Genomic DNA, 19,963 nt, shown 5'->3' on the forward strand with positions numbered 1-19,963 from the left:
CTGGATGTCTGGCTGCCCTCTGGGAGCCCCTGGCAAGACTTCTAGCACCCCATCCCCACCCTGTACATTTCTGCATGAATGTTGAGCACAGTTGCCCGCCTAGCCAGTGCCTACGTGGTGTGGGCAGGGTGTGTGACGGGGGTGCCGGACACTCTGCCAAGCAGCCAGTCTGGTCCTCCCTCTGCACCAGGTCGCGTAGGGAGAAACCCCTGCTGGGGCTGGCTCTTTTCATCTGTTTGCATTATGATGTCCTTCACGCAGTTTGTCAGTTTGAAGGCTTCCCCCACCCCACCCCACCCAGGCACGGCGCTGGGGGGAAAAAAAGTGTTGCTTCCTCTCCTATGGTGTTGGAATTCAGATGTGCATGGAACAGCCTTTTCTTATTAAGATCAGTCATGCAAAAATGCATGAATCTTCCCTAATAAGCTAATAATGCCTCCCCCCTCCCAGAACGCAGGGAGATTAGGAGCATGTGATGGACTTCCTCCCTCCTGCTCTCTGCTGTTCTCTCCCACCTCTCCCTGCCCCTCCCCAAACCACACACACACACACACACACACACACACACACACACACACACACTGGGTCCAGAATCCCCATCTTCTGCCCCTGCCCCACCTGCCTCTGCACTCTCATGTAGCCTGAGGTACTAGTAAAGCCTAATGCAGGTGGTTCCTCTTCCTGCCTTCCCCCAGAGTCCTTCCTGTGACCCACAGGACTTCCACATCAGACCCCTTGTGCCTCCTGGGCCCACCAGTGGCACTGCACATGCTCCCCTCAGCTCTTGTTCTAGCCTCTATTCCTCAGACCCAGCACCTCCTGCCTCAGGGCCTTTGCACTGGCTCTTCATTCTACTGGATGCTGCCTTCTTCTTCTTCTTCTTCTTCTTCTTCTTCTTCTTCTTCTTCTTCTTCTTCTTCTTCCTCCTCCTCCTCCTCCTCCTCCTCCTCCTCCTCCTCCTCCTCCTCCTCCTCTTTTTTAAATTATCTTTATTTATTTATTGGATAGAAACAGCCAGAAATTGAGAGGGAGGTGGAAAGCGAGAGAAACAAATACCTTCAGCAGTGCTTCACCACTCACAGAGCTTTCCCCATGCAGGTAGGGACTGGGGGGCTTGAACCCAGGTCCTTGTATACATTGTAACATGTGCACTCAATCAGGTGTGCCACCGCCTAGCCCCTGTTCCTATTTCCCCAGCTGTCTCACCTTCTGCCAGTCTCCTTACCATCCTCTCTTCCAAGACAGCCACCCGCCTCCCTACCTTGTTCTCCTAGCACCACGTAACCATCTGTTCTCTGCACTCTGTGGAATGAAAGGTTCCAGAGAGTAGGCTGTCTGTCTCTCTGTACTCTTACTAGCTGTCTGTTCCAACCCCAGTCTCCCCGACTCCACCTGAGGGCTCTGGTGGCCTCTCTCTGGTCTTCCCCAAAGGGTCTGTCCCAGCAACTCCTTGGGACACTTGGCGCCGACTGACCCCACTCAGGGCACATGCCCAGGCCTGAATCACTCACTTTGACCACAGGGGTACAAAGGATTTCCCATTCCTTTCATCCACTGTGGCTTTATTTACTTACTGCCTCCAGGGTTATTGCTGGGGCTCAGAGCGGGGACTACAAATCCTCTGCTCCTGGGTCCATTTATTTTTATTGGATAGGACAGAGAGAAATTGAGAGAGATTGGGGAGATAGAGACAGAGAGAAAGATAGACACCTGCAGACCTGCTCCTCCACTTGTGAAGCATCCCCCCCCCCCAGGCGTAGGGGCGGGGTCTGAAACCTGGATCCTTGCTTATATTAGTACTATGTGCTATTAGCCAGGTGTGCCACAGCCTGGCCCCCACTGTGAGTTTATTTTAATTACCACAGGGCCACCTTGTTTCTCTTTCAGACAGTCCCTTGGACCTATTAAAGGTACAGTGCAACATATTTCCCGCTTGTCCCAGGCTGCCAGAAAACTAGAATCTAATGTCACTGCTCAACATCCTGCCCTGGCGCTCGGTGCTTCCTTTTTGCTTCTGATGGGGAGGGGCTCCCTATCAGAAAAGACCGCACCCCTTCTCTTCCTGTCTTTCCCGGCCTCAGCAGGACAGTGCCCAAAGCATCAAAGGCCTCCCCACTGCAGACTTCGGTATATCTGTGCCCTATCCCCCCACATCCACAGCAGTTCTCCAATCCCAGCCAAGCTCAGCTGAGAGCAGAGAACTTCACACCTGGAAAAACAGCTACAGAACACAGACAAGTGTTGGAGAGGAGGTGGAGCTCACTGGTGGGGTGGCAAGGGGTACAGCTACAGTATATGGTCCCTCCTCCAAGAGTATCCAGCAAGTTAGCACAAAACCCAGAAATCCTACTGCTGGGTGTTGGCCCAGAAGAGGTGAAGGAAGGCAGGGGCTTAGAGTCACATCTCACCACCATGTTCACAGGGGTGTCCCTCAAATTAATGGAGTGGGAATCTATCTGAATGGAAGACACAGTCTCATACCAGAATAGCATTGACCTTGGAGACGAAGGGTCCCTGACACCTGTTACGGTGTGACTAGATGCTCAGGACATCGTGCCCAGTGAGAGAAGCCAGCCCCAAATACCGTGTGGGCCCACTTTGTGAAATATGTACAGTCATCAGATTTCCAGAGACAGAAACTAAATGACGGGGTCGAGCAGTAGCGCAGAAGGTTAAGCACACGTGGCGCAAAGTGCAAGGACCAGCATAAGGATCCCGGTTCGAGCCCCCGACTCCCCACCTGCAGGGGAGTCACTTCACAAGCGGTGAAGCAAGTCTGCGGGTGTCTATCTTTCTCTCCCCTTCTCTGTCTTTCCCTCCTCTCTCCATTTCTCTCTGTCCTATCCAACGATGACCACATCAATAACAACAACAACAGCTACAACAATGATAAAACAATTAGGGCAACAAAAGGGGGGGAAGAAAAAAGCCTCCAGGAGCAGTGGATTCATGGTGCAGTCACTGAGCCCCAGCAATAACCCTGGAGGCAAAAAAAATAAAACCTCTGTGAAGAGTGACTTAGTGTTTAAGGGGGCAGAGTTCCAGAGTTTGGAAAAATGAGCAAGTTCTGGAACTGGGTGGTGGTGCTGGCTGCAAAGTCACGTGAGTGTGGCTAATGCCACCAAACCAGACATAGAAAAGTGCTTGAGTTGGCGCTGGAGAGAGAGTCCACAGGGAGAGTGCGCCTGCTTTGTTTTTGTTTGTTTGTCTGTTTGTTTGCCTGCCTCCAGGGTTTATCAAATAGGGCTCATTGCTGGCAACACAAATCCACTGCTTCTGGCGGCCATGCTTTCCACTTTGTTGGACAGGACAGAGAAGTGGAGTCGGGGGTGGGGAGAGGGAGAGAGAAAGGCAGACACCTGCAGGTGGGAAGCGGGTCTCAAACTGAACCCAGATCCTTGCACGGTTCCTTACGCTTTGTACTACGTGTGTTTAACCAGGAATCTGCAGAGTCCAAGGAGGGCCTGTGTCAGAGGAGCACCCGTCTTTCTTCTTCCTTTCTTTCATTTTTTCTATTTATTGCCTCCAGGGTTATCACTGGGGCTCAGTGTTGGCACTATGAATCCACTGCTCCTGGCAACCATTTCTTTTTTCATTTTATTGAACAGGACAGAGAGAAATTGTGAGAAGAGGGGGGAGATAGAGAGGGAGAGAGACAGAGAGACAGAGAGACACCTATAGACCTGCTTCACTACTTGTAAAGCATACCCCCCTGCAGGTGGGGAGCCAAGGGCTCGAACCCAGATCCTTGCATGTGTCCTTGTGTTTCGTATTATGTGCACTGTTGCCCGGCCTCCATGCCCATCTTTCTAGAAGCCCTAGTGCCTGCAGGGACAAGCTGCAGTGAGAAGCTGACACCACCACATGATAGAGAAAGAGCCGCTTCCCCCACCACTCAGCCTGAGACCAGTGGCCTGGAAAACACTGCCTCTCCTTAATGTCACGCCTCAGGGCGAGGTGACAAGCTAGCCAGCATAGGGACTGTCACCACAGGGGCCTTTCACAGAGCAGTGTCACACACACACCCGACACTGGCTTTTGCAGATGTGCTCAGAATCATGATTCTTCTGCACCCGAGTTGGTGTGCCTCCTGGGGGTGTGATCACACACCCAGGATGATACCAAGCAAGGGGATGTCTGAAACTGTGGCACAGACCACAGAGCCCAACTGCCTGGTCAGCTAGGGTGACCACCAGGACCGGTCATATCACCTCTCAGTGCTGCTTCCTCCTCTGTCCAGGCTGGCACTCCCTGGGATTTGGGGGACAGGTGTCTGCAGTTCCATCAGGAGCTGACAACCACAGACTTGCCATGCTCAAATCTGGAATTCTTTCTCCACTTCAGCCTTGTGTCATCTGGTGTCTGCAAGTCCTTGTCCAGAGGTGCAGATGGGCCCTCATAATGTTCCCTATTTCCAGACCTCTGGTCCCTATATTCTTGTTTTTCATTTCATTTTATTTTATTTGATAGAGACAGAGAAATTGAGACGGGAGGAGGACATAGAGAGGGAAAGAGACAGAGAGATACCTACAGCCCTACTTCACCACTTGTGAAGCTTCCCCCCACACACACACAGGTGGGGATCAAGGGCTTGAACCTGGGTCCTTGTACACTGTAATGTGTACACTTAATCTAAGTGCACCACCACCTGCCACCTCTTTTTTTTTTTATGAGAACAAGAGACAGAAGTAGAGCATCACTCTTGCACATGTGGAACTGGGGACTAAACTCAGGGTCCCATGCCTGGGAGTCCACATCTGATCCCCTGTGCCCACTCCCAGGCCACTATATCCATGGAAGTTTAACCTCACATTTAAGAGGCACTGTCACGCGAGACTGGGCCCCACACTGTGACTGGACCAACTGGCCCTGAGTGCTCTGCTGCTGTTTCCATCTCATCCCCCAAGTTTCAGCCCTGGAAAGCCAGCCACAGACACCGCGCCACATCCTCTGACGTGTTCCAGTCATACCTTCCCTCCCCCCACCCTCTCCATGGGCTCCCCTCCCAGAAGGATCCCCCGCCAGTCTCTTGCCCTAGAAGAAATGGACGCAGGAGTGACAGGTCTGGTCTGATGGGCGCAATCCCCATTCCATAATGAGCAGCTGTGACAGGAAGAGGTTGGGCACCCTCCCCAAGGGCAGGGCTGGCCAATGACACCCTCCGCCCCCTCCCTTGCAGCACAGCCCTGGAGACACTGAAGAGCCTGCTGTCCAGCACAGGGCTCTGGAAGGTCTTGGCCCACCTGGAGCTTCGGGACACCTGGAAGCTCCTGCTGGCCCTGCACACCTACCCTCAGGGCGTGGGCCTCGTAGCCAGGTAGGCCAAAGCAAAGTGGGACAGGGAGGGGCTAGCTGAGCACAGTCCCTAGACTAGCACGCTAGTCTGAAAGGCAGGAGTAGTGGTGGGAGGGGGGGTTGTGCCCATCCCAGCCAACCAGAGGCTTCTTTGGGCACCAGGAGACAGCCTGCTCCTTCACCTGCCCAGCCTAGGGGCACAGAGGGTACAGGAACAAGTCCAGAGATATCAGACCCCCTAGGCCCAGCTGGATGGATGGCTGGTTGGTGGGGAAGGGGAGGGGCAAGAGAGGAGCCCTAACCCTGCTCACAGTAACCCCCAACCCCCACGCTACCATCCACACCCCCAGGGCCATGGTGCAGAACCCCTGTAAACAGATCAAAGCCGTGCTGGTGCAGCTGCTGCCCAGCCTGCAGAGCAAGGAGCAGAGGCAGAGGCAGGCGGCCATGGTCATCCTCACTGAGGTAGGGGTGCAGCCCCCCACGCCCCCATTCCATCCTGAATGTCCTTCTCCCACTGGCCAGTGATGGTGTTTCCAATACTGCAAGACCTACCTTTTAGTCTGCTGTCAGCTTATGGCCTGGGGAGCCTACCTCTGCACCCCCATCCCCACCCCACCCAATCCCTGAAAAGCAGAAGGGGTGCTATCATGCAGGGGCAGAACTCTTAGGCTCCCTTCTGCCTAGCTACAAAACTTAGGCCTCTTCCCAGGACTGTGAGATGGGAAAGGACATTGTTAGAATCAGGTGGAGCCTGGCCAGTGAAATCACTTACTTTGACCCAGGTTCAAGCCAGGCCCCCACCAAATTAAATGTAGCTTCAATATTGTGGAGTGTCTCTCTCTCTCTCTCTCTCTCTCTCTCTCTCTCTCACACACGCGTGCGTGTGTGAGACTCTAGGGTTATTGCTGGGGCTAGGTGCTGGCCCTACAAGTCCACTGCTCCTAGTGGTTTTCCATTTTATTGGATAGGACACAGAGAAATTGAGAAGGGAGGGAGGAATAGCATGGGAGAAAGAAAGACACCTGAAGACCTGCTTTGTCACTTGTGACATGTCCTCCTGCAGGTGGGGAGCTGGAGGCTCGAACCCAGACACTTGGGCAAGTCCTGGCATTTAGTACTATGTGTGCTTAGCTGGGTGCACCACCACCTGCCCCCCCTCACCTCCATATATATGAAAGAAAAAATGAAGGAAGGAAGGAAAGGAGGGAGGGAGGAAGGAAAGGAGAGAGAGAGAGGGAAGGAGGAAGGGAAAGGAAGGGAAGGGAAGGGGAGGGAAAGGAAGGGAAGGGAAGGGAAGGGGATGGGAAGGGAGGGGAGGGGGAGAGGAGGGGGAGGGGTCACAGTGAGCAGGAGAGGGGCCAGGCCTGACGCTCCTGCCCACGGCCCCTCCCTCAGTTCCTCTATAGCTCCACCTTGTCTGAGGTGATCTCCATACAGGAAGCCCTGACCCTACTGACCCGGAGCCTCCAGGACCCCAGCCCTGAGGTCCGAGTCTGGAGTCTGCAGGGTCTTGGGAACATCCTCTTCAATCCAGAGAAGGTAAGCATTGTGGGGTGCAACCTGGCTCGTGGGTACAGGCAAGGGCCCTGGGTGGGCATCTGGCTCCATCACATAACTCCTCCTCTCTGGGTCTCAGTTTTCTTGGTTGTGGAAAGAGGCTGCTGGTAGCCTCTTGGCAGGGTTGGGTGGGCATAAAACACCTGTCCCCCACTGTCCTTCCACGCTCACAGGAGTGACAGAGATTATAAAGAAGCCTAGCAAGTAGTACCCCTGGCTTGTCATCAGAAAATATCTGAGAAACTCAGGCCAGTGAAACAGCACACTTGGCTAGTGCACTTCTTTGCCATGTGTGAGACCCAAGTTCAAGTCCAGAACCCAGCACATTGAAGGAAGCTTCTGTGTCATGGGTTCTTTCACTCTTGCTGCCTCTCTGTCTCTATCTCAAAATAAGGAAGAGGGGGCTGGGCATTGGCGCCTCTGGTTGAGTGCACACGATACAGCGCACAAGGATGGTGGTTCCAGTTCCCACCAGCTGGGGCAAGTTTCTCAAGTGATGAAGTAGTGTTGCAGGTGTCTTTCTTCCTCCCTCTCTGGCCTCACTCAGTTTCTCTGTGTCCTGTAAAGTAAATAAATACTTTTAAATAAGAGGGTAGTGGTGTACCTGGTTAAGCACACATATTACCATGAATAAGGGCCCGTGTTTAAGGGCCTCTTCCCTGCCTGAAGGAGGAAAGCTTCACAAGCGGTGAAGCAAGGGCTGCAGGTGTCTGTCTTTCTCTCTCCCTCTCTATCTCTCCCTCCTCCTCTCAATTTCTCTCTGTCCTGTCAAATAAAGGGGGGGGGGGAGGATGGCAAATAGAAGTGGTGAATTAGTGGTGAAGGCACCAAGCCCTAGCAGTAACCTTACTGGCAAGTGAAAAGAAGAAGAAAAGGAATAAGGAGGAGGAGGACTAGGAGGAGGAAGAGAAGGAGAGGAAGAGGAAGAAAGAGAAGAAAGTAGTAGAAGAGGAGGAGAAGAAGAGGAAGAGAAAGAAAAAAGAAGAAAGAAGGAGGAGGAGAAGGAGGAGGAGGAGGAAGGAGGAGGAGGAGGAGGAAGGAGGAGGAGGAGAAGAAGGAGGAAGAAGAAGGAGGAGGAGGAGGAAGGAGGAGGAGGAGGAGGAAGGAGGAGGAGGAGAAGAAAGGACAGAGAGAATCATCTCAGGGATAGCCCCTCAGGCCATTGTTGACTCATCTCTGTCCCCTCCACATGTCACTATGATCACCCAAAGCCCAGCTGGGGTGAAAAGATGGGGACATTCCCAAAGGGGCAGAAGAGATGCCTGCAATGCTGCTCTTGGGATATCCGGCCAAGCCTCCATCTGCATCCTGCCTCTCCCCCTTCAGAGTCCAGACATCCTGACAGCCCCTGCTGTGGGCTCCTGTGCTAAGCCACGGTTGGGGATCCAGGCTAATGTGGTCCCACCCATCCTTTCCCTAGGGCTCTGTTCATATCTATAAAACAAGCCTCACTGTTCATATCCATAAAATGACCCAAGTGACAGCAACTGCCTTGGACAGTAGTAACTGTGCAGGTGTGGCTATGGTGGGAGGAAGCAGATGGGTGTCCAGTTAGCATCCTCAGCCCTACTGAGGATCTGAAATCACCCTCACTCAGGTCACCTAGGAAGGCACAGGCTTCCCTTTGAGTAGCTCCAGGAGCTCCCTCACACCGGGTCACACCCCAATGCACTGCATATTGTTCAGTGGCCCCCAAACCTGCAGCCCAACCCCACTCCTGAATACTGGTCTGCTTGGACTCCAGGAAGCACCTCAAATGCCAGGGACACCTCGCTGTCCTCCTAAGCAAGTACCTCTCACTCCCGTCTCTCTTAAGAGGGACTCTACCTGTCATTCAGTAACTCCAGCCCTGTTAAGATCACACAATGGATCAACAAACCCTAGAGCACTCTCCCAATCCCATCGCCTCCCCCACATCACTGCTGCCCTTGCCAAAGCCTCCCCCAGACCACTGCAATCACCCTCAGCCCATCTGTGCTACTCTGAAGAGTTCTCAACACACAGCCAGTGAGCCCCCCTGAGGAGATGACTTGGAGTCTCTATTCACACAAGAGGCAGACAGGTTCCTGCCTCAGGGCCTTTGCATCTGCTGTGTCCTCTGCTAGAAGGAAGGACGGACAGAAGGGCACTTAAAGCACTCTTTTAAACACAAACTGTGGGGTTATGTGAGAGCATGGTAGAGCATAGGGGAACTCCCCCATCCTTGAGGTGGAGGTCTGAAAAGATACCCCCACCTGTCAGTCTCTCCCTTTTGGGAATAGAGCTTGGAGGGAAACGCTTTCCTGACTTAGTTCCCCCTTGTCTGTATCCCAGGCTTCAGAGAGGCCTGCAACCTCTCACACTTAATTCATTCCCCTGCTGCAAACAAAATGGTTGCCTGCTTAAAGGTTCACTTAAAGTTCACTATAAGTTCACCATCTTTGATCACATACAAAATACACTTCATCACCCTGCCTTGCCAGTAACTTAACAATGAGACCCCAACACACACTTATTTCTCCGTTCTTTGATCACCATGCCTTACATCAATGCTCTGCCCTTCTCTGCTCTATCTCACTCTGCTGGTTTAACCGCCACGTTGTTCTTAATACCTTTAGATAATTAACATCTCTTGCTTCATGGTAACTAATTGTCTTGACCTTTTGGTATCTCATCAATTCTCGTCATTCCTAGCCCTCCCCACCATAGGGGTACTGACCTTTTGGAAACCTATGATTACTGACATATGTGAAAAATGTTCTTTGTCCCACTTTGCTATATAAGCCCTCTCTTTTTCTGAATAAAATTGGAAGTTCATACCTGAATTTCTCCTGGCCGTCTCTTCTGCATCGTGCACATCTCTTGAATCAGTGACAGGGAAGCCAGCAGCTACCTCGGTTGCGAGGCCACTCACGTGAGCGCCAGCAACAAACATGCTCACTGCAACAGAGCCCTTCTGGAACTCGCAAGGCTCACCCAAACTTCCCACTGTGTGAGAGTCCAGCACGTTCAGTGCAGACACCTCAGCAACCAATGTCTTACATCCTCCATACATCCAAAATGACCTACCTTCCCAAAGCTGAGAACAGGGTGAAGGAGGGACACAGGAGAAGGAAGGCAATGGGACCTTCCCCACTCACCCACCTCCCCAGCACGGGATTAACCCCAGGAAACTCAGAGAGGGCGTCCTGTGTACACCACACAGCCCTACTGAGCAGAGCCCAGTTGGTGAGCGCTAAGAGCCAGGGGTACGGTGGGCAGAGCCAGCGCAGGGATCCAGCTGGGGTTGGATGGGGATAGTGCAGGGCATAAATGTGGGGCACGGAGCAGGGCTCCCGGAGTGATGGGGGGGGGTTGGAGGAGGAGCAGAGAAAGAGGGCTTGGCCATGGAGGCCTGGGTGAGGGGGGAGGCCACCCTACTCTCATGGGCATTGGGTCCTGACGCCTTCACCCACCGGCCCTCGCCACCCCCAGGGGAAGCTGCTCCGCGGACAGCTGCCGGCCTTCCTGAGTGGCTTCTCCCAGAGCAGCGAGTCGGTGGTTGTGCAAATCATGAGCACGGTGTCCGAGGTGCTCCACCGCCTGGGCAGACAAGGGGCGGGGGCGCAGAGCCTTGGCGTCGCCATCCACGCACGTTCCTTCTTCGATGACGTGAGCACCCACAGCCTGGTGTGGTGGGCTCCCTACCCCCGGGGCTTCCCTTCTGTCTCCCACCCACCCACTCAGCTTACCAGGAGGCCCTGGAATCACTTGGGAGCGCCCGCGCAGGTAGAGGGGGTGGCCGGCAGGGGGCGCTCACTCCCGCTCAATCGGGCTGGACGCCAGGTGTGCGCCTACCTGGGAAAGTTGGGGTACAATCGCCCCTCCCCACCCCACAGCTGTATGCATGACACTTAAGTCATTGTGAACACTTAAGTCACCGGGCGCCCAGTGTGAGTGGGGAAGGGGTGAAAGAGTACAGGTGAGGCTCCCAGGCCCCAAAGTGGGGGAAGAGATCCCAGGTTGGGCGTGGGGTTGCTGGCACCACCACTCCCCCCCCCTGCCCCAGGTAGGTTTGGCGGAGGTTTTGAGCCCCTGTCTTGCAGGAGCGCGATGCAATCCGCGCGGCGGCCATGGCACTGTTCGGGGACCTGGTGACAGAGACCTCAGTCACAGACATAAGCGGCCTTCAAGCTCAGGTGTACCAGAGCATGGTGCCCCTGCTTCTCCACCTGAAAGACAGCTGCCCAGCCGTGGCCACGGTCAGTGCCTGGACAGCTGTGGGCTCTCGGGCCAAGGGGTCTGAGGGCTGGGCATGTGATGAACTGACCTTCCCCGCCTTCCAGGCCATGAAGGAGAGGGACCATAAGCACAGGTCTCCCCACCCCAAAGAGCAGGGCCTGAGAGCTACTTCTCTCCAGCTGGGGGCTGTGGTACTATAGTCACAAACATGGGGACATCGTGTGGGGATGGGGACAGAAATGGGGTCTATGGCCATAGCACCCTGAACACGCCCCCCATCTCGTGCAGTCTCGGAAGCTATGCAGGGTTGGGCCTGATTAGTACTCGGATGGGAGCCTATTGGGGAGCCCAGGAAGGAATGATCCACCACCACAAATGGCCTCAAGCAGGTGATTCCCAGGGGGAGGGGGGTGACACGTTCTCTGGCTGTCCCCACAGCAGGCCAAGTTTGCCTTCTACCGCTGCGCCCTGCTGCTGCGCTGGCATCCACAACATACCCTCTTCTGCTCACTGGCCTGGGAGCAAGGCCTCAGTGCCCGACACTTCCTCTGGACACACCTGGTGAGACACCAGGGGACAGAAGAGAGGGAGCGGGGCACAGGGGCACAAGGTCACAGGGCAAAGGGAAAGCCAGCTGGGGAGCCTGGGTCAGATCTTAGGGGCTCCTCCTGAGGGCTGGTGGGGCAGGAGCAGGGTGCTGGGATGACGGGGGTGCTGTCCCCCGGCCAGATGACCCGCAGCCAGGAGGAGTTCAACTTCCACTTGGCGCAGGCCCTTAGCTGCCTGCACAGCCGCCGCCAACACATCAAGACCTGGGCAGCACTCTTCATAGGTGAGGGGGACCCTACCCCCACCCGACCCGCCAGACCAGAAGCCCTGCTCTCACCACCACTTGCCACACACACACACACACACACCCCCCCCCCGCCGGCAACTGGAGCTTGATCTCCACTGGCAGGGGGAAGGTGGTGATGGTGGAGGTGGGGGCCCTGTCCCCATGAGTCTCACGGGGCAGAAGTGGCCAGCACACCCCTCTCTGTCCCCACAGGCTACACCATCTGCTACCACCCCCAGGCCACGCTCCGGTTGGTGAGCGAGGTGGACACGAACCTGCTGTTCTGTAGTAAGCAGCCCCACCCTCTCGATGTCCTCCTCAAGTCTCAGGGCACCTCACCCCACTCTGCAGGCCACCCCAAGAGAGATATGAAGGTTAGGGAGTGCCCAGACAAGAGGGGAAGGACTGAGAGGGATAGGAAGCAGAAATACCCCAGCCAGGCAAGGCAGAAAGGGGGGTTGCCCAGGCACCAAGCTGTCCCCTCCCACCCCCTGCCCCAAGCAGAAGGGAGGGGCAGAAGACGGGGCCACCCTCAAGGCTTCTCCACTCTCCTCTCACTTCTCCCTCCTCTCCTGGAGCTTTCCAAGAGCTTCAAACAGACCCAGACCCCAGCATCCGGGCATTTGCCACCAGGCTCCTCTCCTTCCTCCGGAAGGTGGCAGACACACGGCAACAGTGAAAAATCCAGCCACCTCCTTCACCCCTTCCTCCCTGCGCCCACAGCTCGGTCAGACCTGCCCATCTGTTCGTCAGTTCGTCTGTCCATCCATCCGTCTGCACAGAACTTAGTTGCGGAACTTTTTTTTTCCATTTGAAAGAAAGATCTAGATTCAACAAAGAAGTGTCCCAACTGTCTGCCCCACCCCACCCCACCCCCCACGGTGACTGAGGGGACCCTGCGAAGCTTGTGGGGAAGGGGAAGGACAGGTCCTCCCGAAGCAAACTGTGAATCTGTGCCTGGTGCTGGGTTCCCAGAGAGCAGGAGGCCCTCACTAGAACAGGGCCAGAGTCCTGGCTGCAGAGAGCTGGGAAGTGGAGCTTGGGTCTTGGCACTCACACTTGGATGGAGGCACCCCCACAATCGTCAGTCTGTCTCCAGCTCAGAGTTCCTCAGAGCTCTGTAGAGTTTGAGGAGTTGATAGGGGAGAAGGTGACCCTGGGTCAGTCACTGTCCACCCCCACCTCTGTCCTCCTCTGCCCAGTCAGGACTCGCTCAGGAGTCCCTCGGCAGAACATACTCATCCCAGAATCAGAACTGGCCCTCCCCCTGGCTGTGCCATGGGGCCAGAAGCCAGAGTTTGGACCTCTGAGCTTCAGCTGTCCCTTCTGTATGGTAGGGAGTCAGACATCCCTACTGAGATGGCTTGGAGAGCTGGTCCAGAGGACATCTTTCCAAATTCCAGCCGGCCCCCCCACCCTGGTTTCCCCACCTGTGGAATGGGGGCAGGGGCCTTCTGAAGACCTGGATGTTGGGTTGAAAAGAACACAGTAGCCTTCAGGTGCAGGCATCAGACTGACTCACTTTCTCAGATACACGCAGGGGAAAAAGGATAACCATTTGGGGGAGCCCTCCACCCAGGGACCAGAGAGGACTGCTCTCATCTGTTCACCTCTGGGCTGCTGAGAAAGGGCTTTGGGGTGGTTTTGCCTTTCCATGGCTCCCCCACTCTGTTCACTAGCTCTCCTCTGCTCACACCTCCTGTTAGGGATGGGAAAGGGGGCAGGGAGGTTGCTCCTTCAGAGTAACGTTTTGTCAGAAGAGGAAAATGAAGGTTCCCCGAGTCCAGCCTGGAAGGGTGTGGTTGTACACTGGGCAGTGTCCAGGCAGCCTGTCCTGAGATGCCCTCCGAAAAGCCGGTCTTAGTCCAAGTGCAGAGGAGCTAGGAGATGTAACGTGCACAAGTAACGTGCACACTTTACCATGCACAAGGACCAGGGTTCAAGCCCCCAGCCACCACCTGAGAGCACCATGCCTGTGGCACCATGGGTAACTTCGTGAATTAAAAGAGCAATGTTGTAGTGTCTCCTATCTGAAATCTTAAAAGGGGGGGGGGGGTAAATTCCTGCCAGGAGTGGGAGAATCATTCTGGCATGAAGACCTGAAGCAGTAAATAAATACCAGCAGGCCTACATACATGGTCTAGAAGCTAAGACTGAGAGACTGAGTCTTTCGAGGGGATAGGAAGGGGCGATGGGCTCCCCAGAGAAGAGCACACAGGAGGTGCTACCCTCGTAGCAGCAGACAGGGTGGGCAGATGGAGCCTGTGTCACTGCTGGCCACCTTGTCAGAGCACAGGGAAGCCCCCACCCCCAACTGGAGTCCATCCCACCCCTGGAGTATTACTGGAATGGGCCCAGAAGAGAAGCACCCACACTGGGGGGAGGGGGATCCTGGGGAGGTCTGCCTCATCCAGGGAAATTAGTCACCCAATCCGGGGAAAGTCAGTGGCAATGGTGGGGGTTCAGAAAGCCCCTCCCTGTGCCCTCTCCCAGAGCGGGTACGGCCTGCAGGGCAGGGATGCGTGGAGGGCAGCCAGGTACACGCAGTGGGAAGTCACCTGGCCCTGCTTGAGGGCTGGTACTAGTCCCCCAAAGAAATGGGTCAACAGGAGCCAGGTGGTGGCGCGCCTGGTTAAGAGCACACATTGCAGTGCAGAAGGACCCAGGTTCAAGCCCCTGGTCCCCACCTGCAGGTGGAAAGCTTCACGAGTGGTAAAGCAGGACTGCAGGTGTCTCTGTCTCTCTCCGTATCTTCCCCCTCCCCTCTCAATTTCTCTCTGTCTCTATCCAATAATAATAAAGTAAATCTAATTTAAAAAGAAGAAATGGATCAGCAACACTTCTAGCAGGGGGTGGGGGGTGTCTGCAGGGGGTAACAGAGGCCAGAGGGAACAGGCCTGAGCCCCCACTCTACAGCCAGCCCGTCCAGCCTGCTTGGAGCCCTCCCCTCTCTGCACCCTATCCTTGTGCCAGCTTTGCAGCCTGCGCACACAGGGCGTGGAGCACAGCTTCCAGGCCTTGGCAGGCCCAGTCCCTACCTCTCACCCGCAGATGGCCTTTCTGCTTCCCCCTACACCTGGGCCCGATGGGGTGGCCCTGACAGACTCCAACATACACAAACAAGCCGTTGCCAGTGCCCCCTTCTCTTTGCTGCACAGGCTGAAATGAGGGTACTCCAGAGAGTGGTGGGCACAGAGGCATTAACAGGTGAGCCCAACCTGTCCTGTGGGCCCTCCACTGCCAGCCTTGGACAGTCACATGGGCACTGGACAGAGTGCGCACAGACCTACACAGCTGGGAGGACCCCCATGGACACCAGGGGGAGCCCTGAAACACCTGGCAGCAGGTCTAGGACAGTGGGGTAGGGGGTGGGGGTGAGGGGTCACCTGCCTTCCCAGGCTACCTGTCCCCCCTGCCCACCACACTCTGCACGCACAGTCACACAGGGTCCTGTTTTATTGCCTTCAAACATCCAAAAATGTATCCGACCACCCCACACCGAGGAACACGAGGTGCAGGGAACAGGTCAGGGTGGGAGGCCACCACAGAGGAGGCGGCCCAGTGGTTACGAACGCACCTGCCCCACAACAAATGGGCCAGTGAGGCCCAGAGCTGCCTAGGGGATGGTATGGGGAGGAGGATGCTGGCACAGAGAGAACAAAGAGACAGACGCAGGGCATGGAGACAGACGGAAGGACAGTGCAGAAAGCAAGAGACACAGGTCGGAATGGACAGACAGACAGCATGGGGAGCACGCGGGGCCAGCTGGTGCTGCAGGAGAAAGGTGCACGGAGGTCTGGGGGGGGGGGGGCAGCCCCGCAGGCCGCTCAGCCCTGAGCTACATGACGCAGCATCTGGTCTTGTGTGAGGGGGGGTCTTTGAAGCGCAGTCTCTGTTTAGGCCGGTACTTTTCCAAGTAGGTGAGCTGCTTGCTGTTGATGGCACCTCGCCGCTTCCTAGGGAGAGGGAGAGGGGGCAGGAATCAGTCAAGATGGGGGCCAGGACCAGGATACTGGACTGGGCTTGGCTAACCCACCCTGCCCCTGGGAACTCCAGTCCCAGAGTCCTGTGCCCTCCCTTCACCCACTGTGGTCACATCTACTGGGGGTCATCCTCACCGGCTGTCACCACCCCCGTCTACAGGGACCCAAATTCCATGGTGCCCACATGGTCACTGGGCACTGCCCTGCTCACCTCCCAGTCAGACCATGGGCACTCAGCTATAGGACAGGGAGGCAAGAGACTAGGGGCTCCCCAGACTGGGATAGGTGGGGTGCAGAACACAGAACTCTGAAATCTGATGAGGTTTGAGTCCGCCCCTCCCCAACTCCTTTCCTAGCTGAGTGAACCTGGGCACCAAGTTGCACGTCCCAGCAACCTCTGGTTCCTAATCTGTAAAATGGGCACAGTCAGTGGCATGGGGGTGGTAGGGCTAAGGCACAGCCTGGCACAGACAGCCAGGGGACACAGGGATCACAGAGTGAACTGGACTCTGCAGAGGACTGTCCTGGCTAACGCCCCCCACCCCTACTCTCTAAGATCCCTGAGCTGGTCAGGGTTCCTTACCTATGCAGACAGAAGCCACTCCATGGACAGCACCAAGCCACAGGAGGGAGTGGTGGGAGTGGTCGGGGAAATGTCTATGACTGAGAAGGGTGCCGAGTGGCCTAACCCCTAACGGCTGGGCTCCATGGCCATCATCATAGTGTCCACGACCCAGCCCTCTTCAGTGTCTGTGGTTCCTTCAGTTTGGAGCTGAATCAAGCCAAGCCAGTCACCTCAATCCAATAAGACCTGGGCTCCTTAGGCTTCTAGACCAGCTCTAGAGATTCCTGACAGCCCTTCCCTGCCATGGACAAAGGCTCAAAGAGACTCAATGCATATGTCAGCCTTATAGAACGGGACCTTCCAAATCTATCCTAGGGTGCCCATCAGTGTTAATGCCAACAGTCCCCCCAAGAGGAGAGTCTGAATCTGCCCACCTGACTCAAGCAGTCATGCAAGGACCAGTCCTTATCTGGAGCCAGCAAATGAAGCTGTGTGGCCAGGGGCACCCACGAAGGCCAAACCTGAAGCCCCTGGTGCACTCTCCCATGGCCCTCCCCCCCACAAACGGCACTCACTGTCGAATGAATTGGATGGCGTCCTCATACTTCATCCCGCTCTCAATGAGGGCCAGCGCCACAAGGACCGGCGCCCTGGGAGGAAATGTAGGGACAGTCACTACAGTCACCTGAACCTTAGCACCCCACCTGCCCCAAAGGCTGATGGGACGGGTGCAGGCATGCCCCCCCCAGCCCTTCCCCCAGCCTCTCCCCCATGGAGAGCACAGGCTCAGAGCTCAGAGCTCAGCCTGACCCGTCTGGGTCCAAATCACAGTGACTCCCATCTGGCTGGGTGTGCCAGCACCCAACTCCCAGAGCAATGCCCTCCCCAAGCACCCACCAGCCGCCAGCCTGTCCCCCTTACCGCCCCAGGCCGGCCACACAATGCACAGCGACACAGCTGCCAGGATCATCACAGAATTTGGCCTTCAGCAGGCTCAGCCAGTCTTCCACCACTTTGCCTGGTGGGGGTGCCCCATCATCAAATGGCCAGTCCTGCAGAGGGAGTCCCTGTGAGCACCCCAACCCAAAGGAGTGGTGGAAATCTAGGTCCAAGCCGGCCCTGACTCCAGGAGTGAATAGTCCAGGATGGGGCAAGCCAAGAAGGGGAAGGAATGCAGGGAACCCAAGCAGATGGGGCAGCCTCTGCTGTGAGTTTCCACTTGGAAGATTGCTCCTACTCACTTCAGGTGCCCCCTCTTCCAGGAAGCCTTCCTGGAACTTCTGTCCTTGTCCCTTTGGAATCCCTTGTACCCTATCACCACTCCTGCTGTCACAGCCCAACCCTCACCCAGCCTACAAAATGGTCAACAGCCATGCACAGACTGCCATGCCGCTCTCCATGTCCCCGACATGACTGCACACACCCTCTTGGGTGGGGGGGAGGGTTCTTTTATTTATTTATTTACTTATTTAATTGCCACACACCTGCAGGTGGGGCGTGGGGACTCAAACCTGGGCCTTTGCGCATACTAACAGTGCATTCAACTGGTAGCAGTGCACACCACCACCCCCGGCCACAAGAGAGAAGATTCAAAGCAGTTTTGCAGCACGGATTTTCGGGGGCTTCCCCATGGGGGTGACTTGGTGCTTCAAGATGAGCTATGTGGCCCTTCCCTGCACCCCCACTCCCTGGCAGAGTAAAGAAGGCCTGTATAGAGTGGCCTAGCCCATGCCGCACCTCAAGTGAGGACCCAGATACTTAAGTCTCGAGGAAGTTGGGGGGTACTGCCAATTACAGCACACATGAAAGTGACCTATGTGCCAGCTGCCGGGCACTGAAAACTGAGTCCCTTCGGCTATAATGAATGGAGAAGTAGGATCAGAGGGCCACCATCACCTCCCATCCTGAGCACCCACATTTAAGGTGAGGAATCCGGGCTCACAGCTGGAAGAGGTAGAAGCAACACCAGGGCCCTGCCTTTCGGGCCCCCAAGCCCTGACCCCTCCCCCCATGGCTCTGATCTGTAGGACAGAGGTCACCAGTCACCATCACTCTTATCAGTGGGTCCCTGGAGGAGAAGTAACTATAGGTGCTGTAGTGCTGGGGAGGCAGCCAGAGGCCACAGAGCCTGCAGGACACTGGAGGAATGGGGACCAGGGGTCACAGCCACCGAGCCTGTGGTCCTGAGCTGGGAGTTTCACTGGCTGCTGAGCCTAGGAGAGAGGAGCAATACTGCTCTGTCTTGCCTGGACATGGCTCCTCAGGGGCAGGAGACCAAGGAAACAGTCCGCAGGGGGCCCCTGCACAGCCTCTACAGAGAAGCTCCCTAGGACCTGCCTGCCACACCAGTGTCCCCTCCTTGAGCATTTGCTGCCCGGCGACAGTGCCCCAGACACCAGGTGGCAAGAGGAGAGGAGGCCCCTGGGATAGGAACAGCCACTGGGCTCCATTGAGACCTTGGGAAAAGCCCACTGGGCCTGAGGAATCCTGCCTACACAGCAGCCTAGAGCTCCCGGCAGGCCAGGGCTCGAGCCTGGAAGAAAATAATCGTGACCTCAGCTTGTGGCATTAGATGTGGAACCCCCCATAGCAGTCTGTGGGGCTGTCCCCACATTGTCTGAGGAGTCTGATGTATACTCCTGCCTCCTAGTCAGGCTACCGAGCACAGACACATGCCAGCTAGAGCTACCTACCTACACACACACACACACACACACACACACACAGGAGAGGCACAGATATACCGAAGGGAAGCAGGAAACACATGACGTCCCATGTGGCCACCTCACAGCACAGTGCCCAATGTCCACCCTCCCTCCCACCTCACAGCACAGTGCCCAATGTCCACCCTCCCTCCCACCTCACAGCACAGTGCCCAATGTCCACCCTCCCTCCCACCTCACAGCACAGTGCCCAATGTCCACCCTCCCTCCCACACACACAGCCCCTGGGACCCTCACCACTACGGTGATGCCGTCCTTCTCCAGGGGTGCCTTGTCGTATGTCACTTCACACACACGCACCACAGTGGTGGCTCCATACTTCTTCAGGTCCTGGTGGGAGGGGTGAGGGAGGAGGCATGGCTGAGTAGGGGTGCAGGGTTTAGGGACCTCCTCCCCTGGTATAGTCCTGCCCTTTCAATAAGCAGGCTCTTATGCCAGCTGGCTCAGTGACCAGCTGGGTGACATCGGTGACATTCCCTAATGCTTTGGGCAGGGAATGTCCTCTGGCTTATTCTCTGGATTATGGTAGTGCCAGGGGCTAAAGCTCAGGCATGAAAGTCTTCTGCAGAACACAAGCGCTATCCCCCGCCCACCCCGCAACCAATTCTCCTTTAAATCTATGACTCTGCTCCCCAGAATCGCATCCCATACATGGGTCCTCGTGACCCTCACCCTGCAGACTCTCACTCCACCTTGGGGTGCTCAGGTGGGCTCAGCAGAGGGACGCCACCAGAGCTGTAAGTATCTCTCAGGAGAGGACTCGGGGCCAGAAGTTACTCAAATGGTGCCCAGCAGGGACCAG

At 55.9% G+C, this 19,963-nt stretch overlaps 2 protein-coding genes and 1 long non-coding RNA gene across 7 annotated transcripts in view; 2 read left to right on the forward strand and 1 right to left on the reverse strand.

Moving 5' to 3' along the window:
- The window catches only part of LOC103124586 (maestro heat-like repeat family member 5), a 75,290-nt gene extending 62,559 nt beyond the window's left edge, over positions 1-12,731 (forward strand). Inside the window, exons 22-30 of one of the 2 annotated variants that reach the window (XM_060195916.1) lie at positions 5,180-5,317; positions 5,646-5,760; positions 6,694-6,837; positions 10,309-10,485; positions 10,920-11,075; positions 11,494-11,616; positions 11,785-11,887; positions 12,104-12,178; positions 12,469-12,731. In XM_060195916.1, the coding sequence (XP_060051899.1) occupies positions 5,180-5,317; positions 5,646-5,760; positions 6,694-6,837; positions 10,309-10,485; positions 10,920-11,075; positions 11,494-11,616; positions 11,785-11,887; positions 12,104-12,178; positions 12,469-12,569 (1,132 nt within the window). In that variant the 3' untranslated portion in view covers positions 12,570-12,731. The remainder of the gene's footprint in view (positions 1-5,179; positions 5,318-5,645; positions 5,761-6,693; positions 6,838-10,308; positions 10,486-10,919; positions 11,076-11,493; positions 11,617-11,784; positions 11,888-12,103; positions 12,179-12,468) is intronic. The other variant, XM_060195917.1, reaches the window with a different exon arrangement.
- LOC132539866 (uncharacterized) overlaps positions 1-19,963 on the forward strand; it is a 490,646-nt gene that overhangs the window by 106,784 nt on the left and 363,899 nt on the right. The window lies entirely within an intron of this gene.
- PTP4A3 (protein tyrosine phosphatase 4A3) overlaps positions 15,588-19,963 on the reverse strand; it is a 35,784-nt gene continuing 31,408 nt past the window's right edge. For all 4 annotated transcript variants that reach the window (XM_060195927.1, XM_060195928.1, XM_060195926.1 and 1 more), the window contains exons 3-6: positions 19,399-19,491; positions 17,360-17,490; positions 17,014-17,088; positions 15,588-15,846 (exon numbers count right to left, since the gene is read on the reverse strand). In XM_060195927.1, coding sequence (XP_060051910.1) covers positions 15,729-15,846; positions 17,014-17,088; positions 17,360-17,490; positions 19,399-19,491 — 417 coding nt within the window. In that variant the 3' untranslated portion in view covers positions 15,588-15,728. The remainder of the gene's footprint in view (positions 15,847-17,013; positions 17,089-17,359; positions 17,491-19,398; positions 19,492-19,963) is intronic.

This window comes from Erinaceus europaeus, chromosome 8, assembly GCF_950295315.1.
Source record: "Erinaceus europaeus chromosome 8, mEriEur2.1, whole genome shotgun sequence".
Lineage (NCBI taxonomy): Eukaryota > Metazoa > Chordata > Mammalia > Eulipotyphla > Erinaceidae > Erinaceus > Erinaceus europaeus.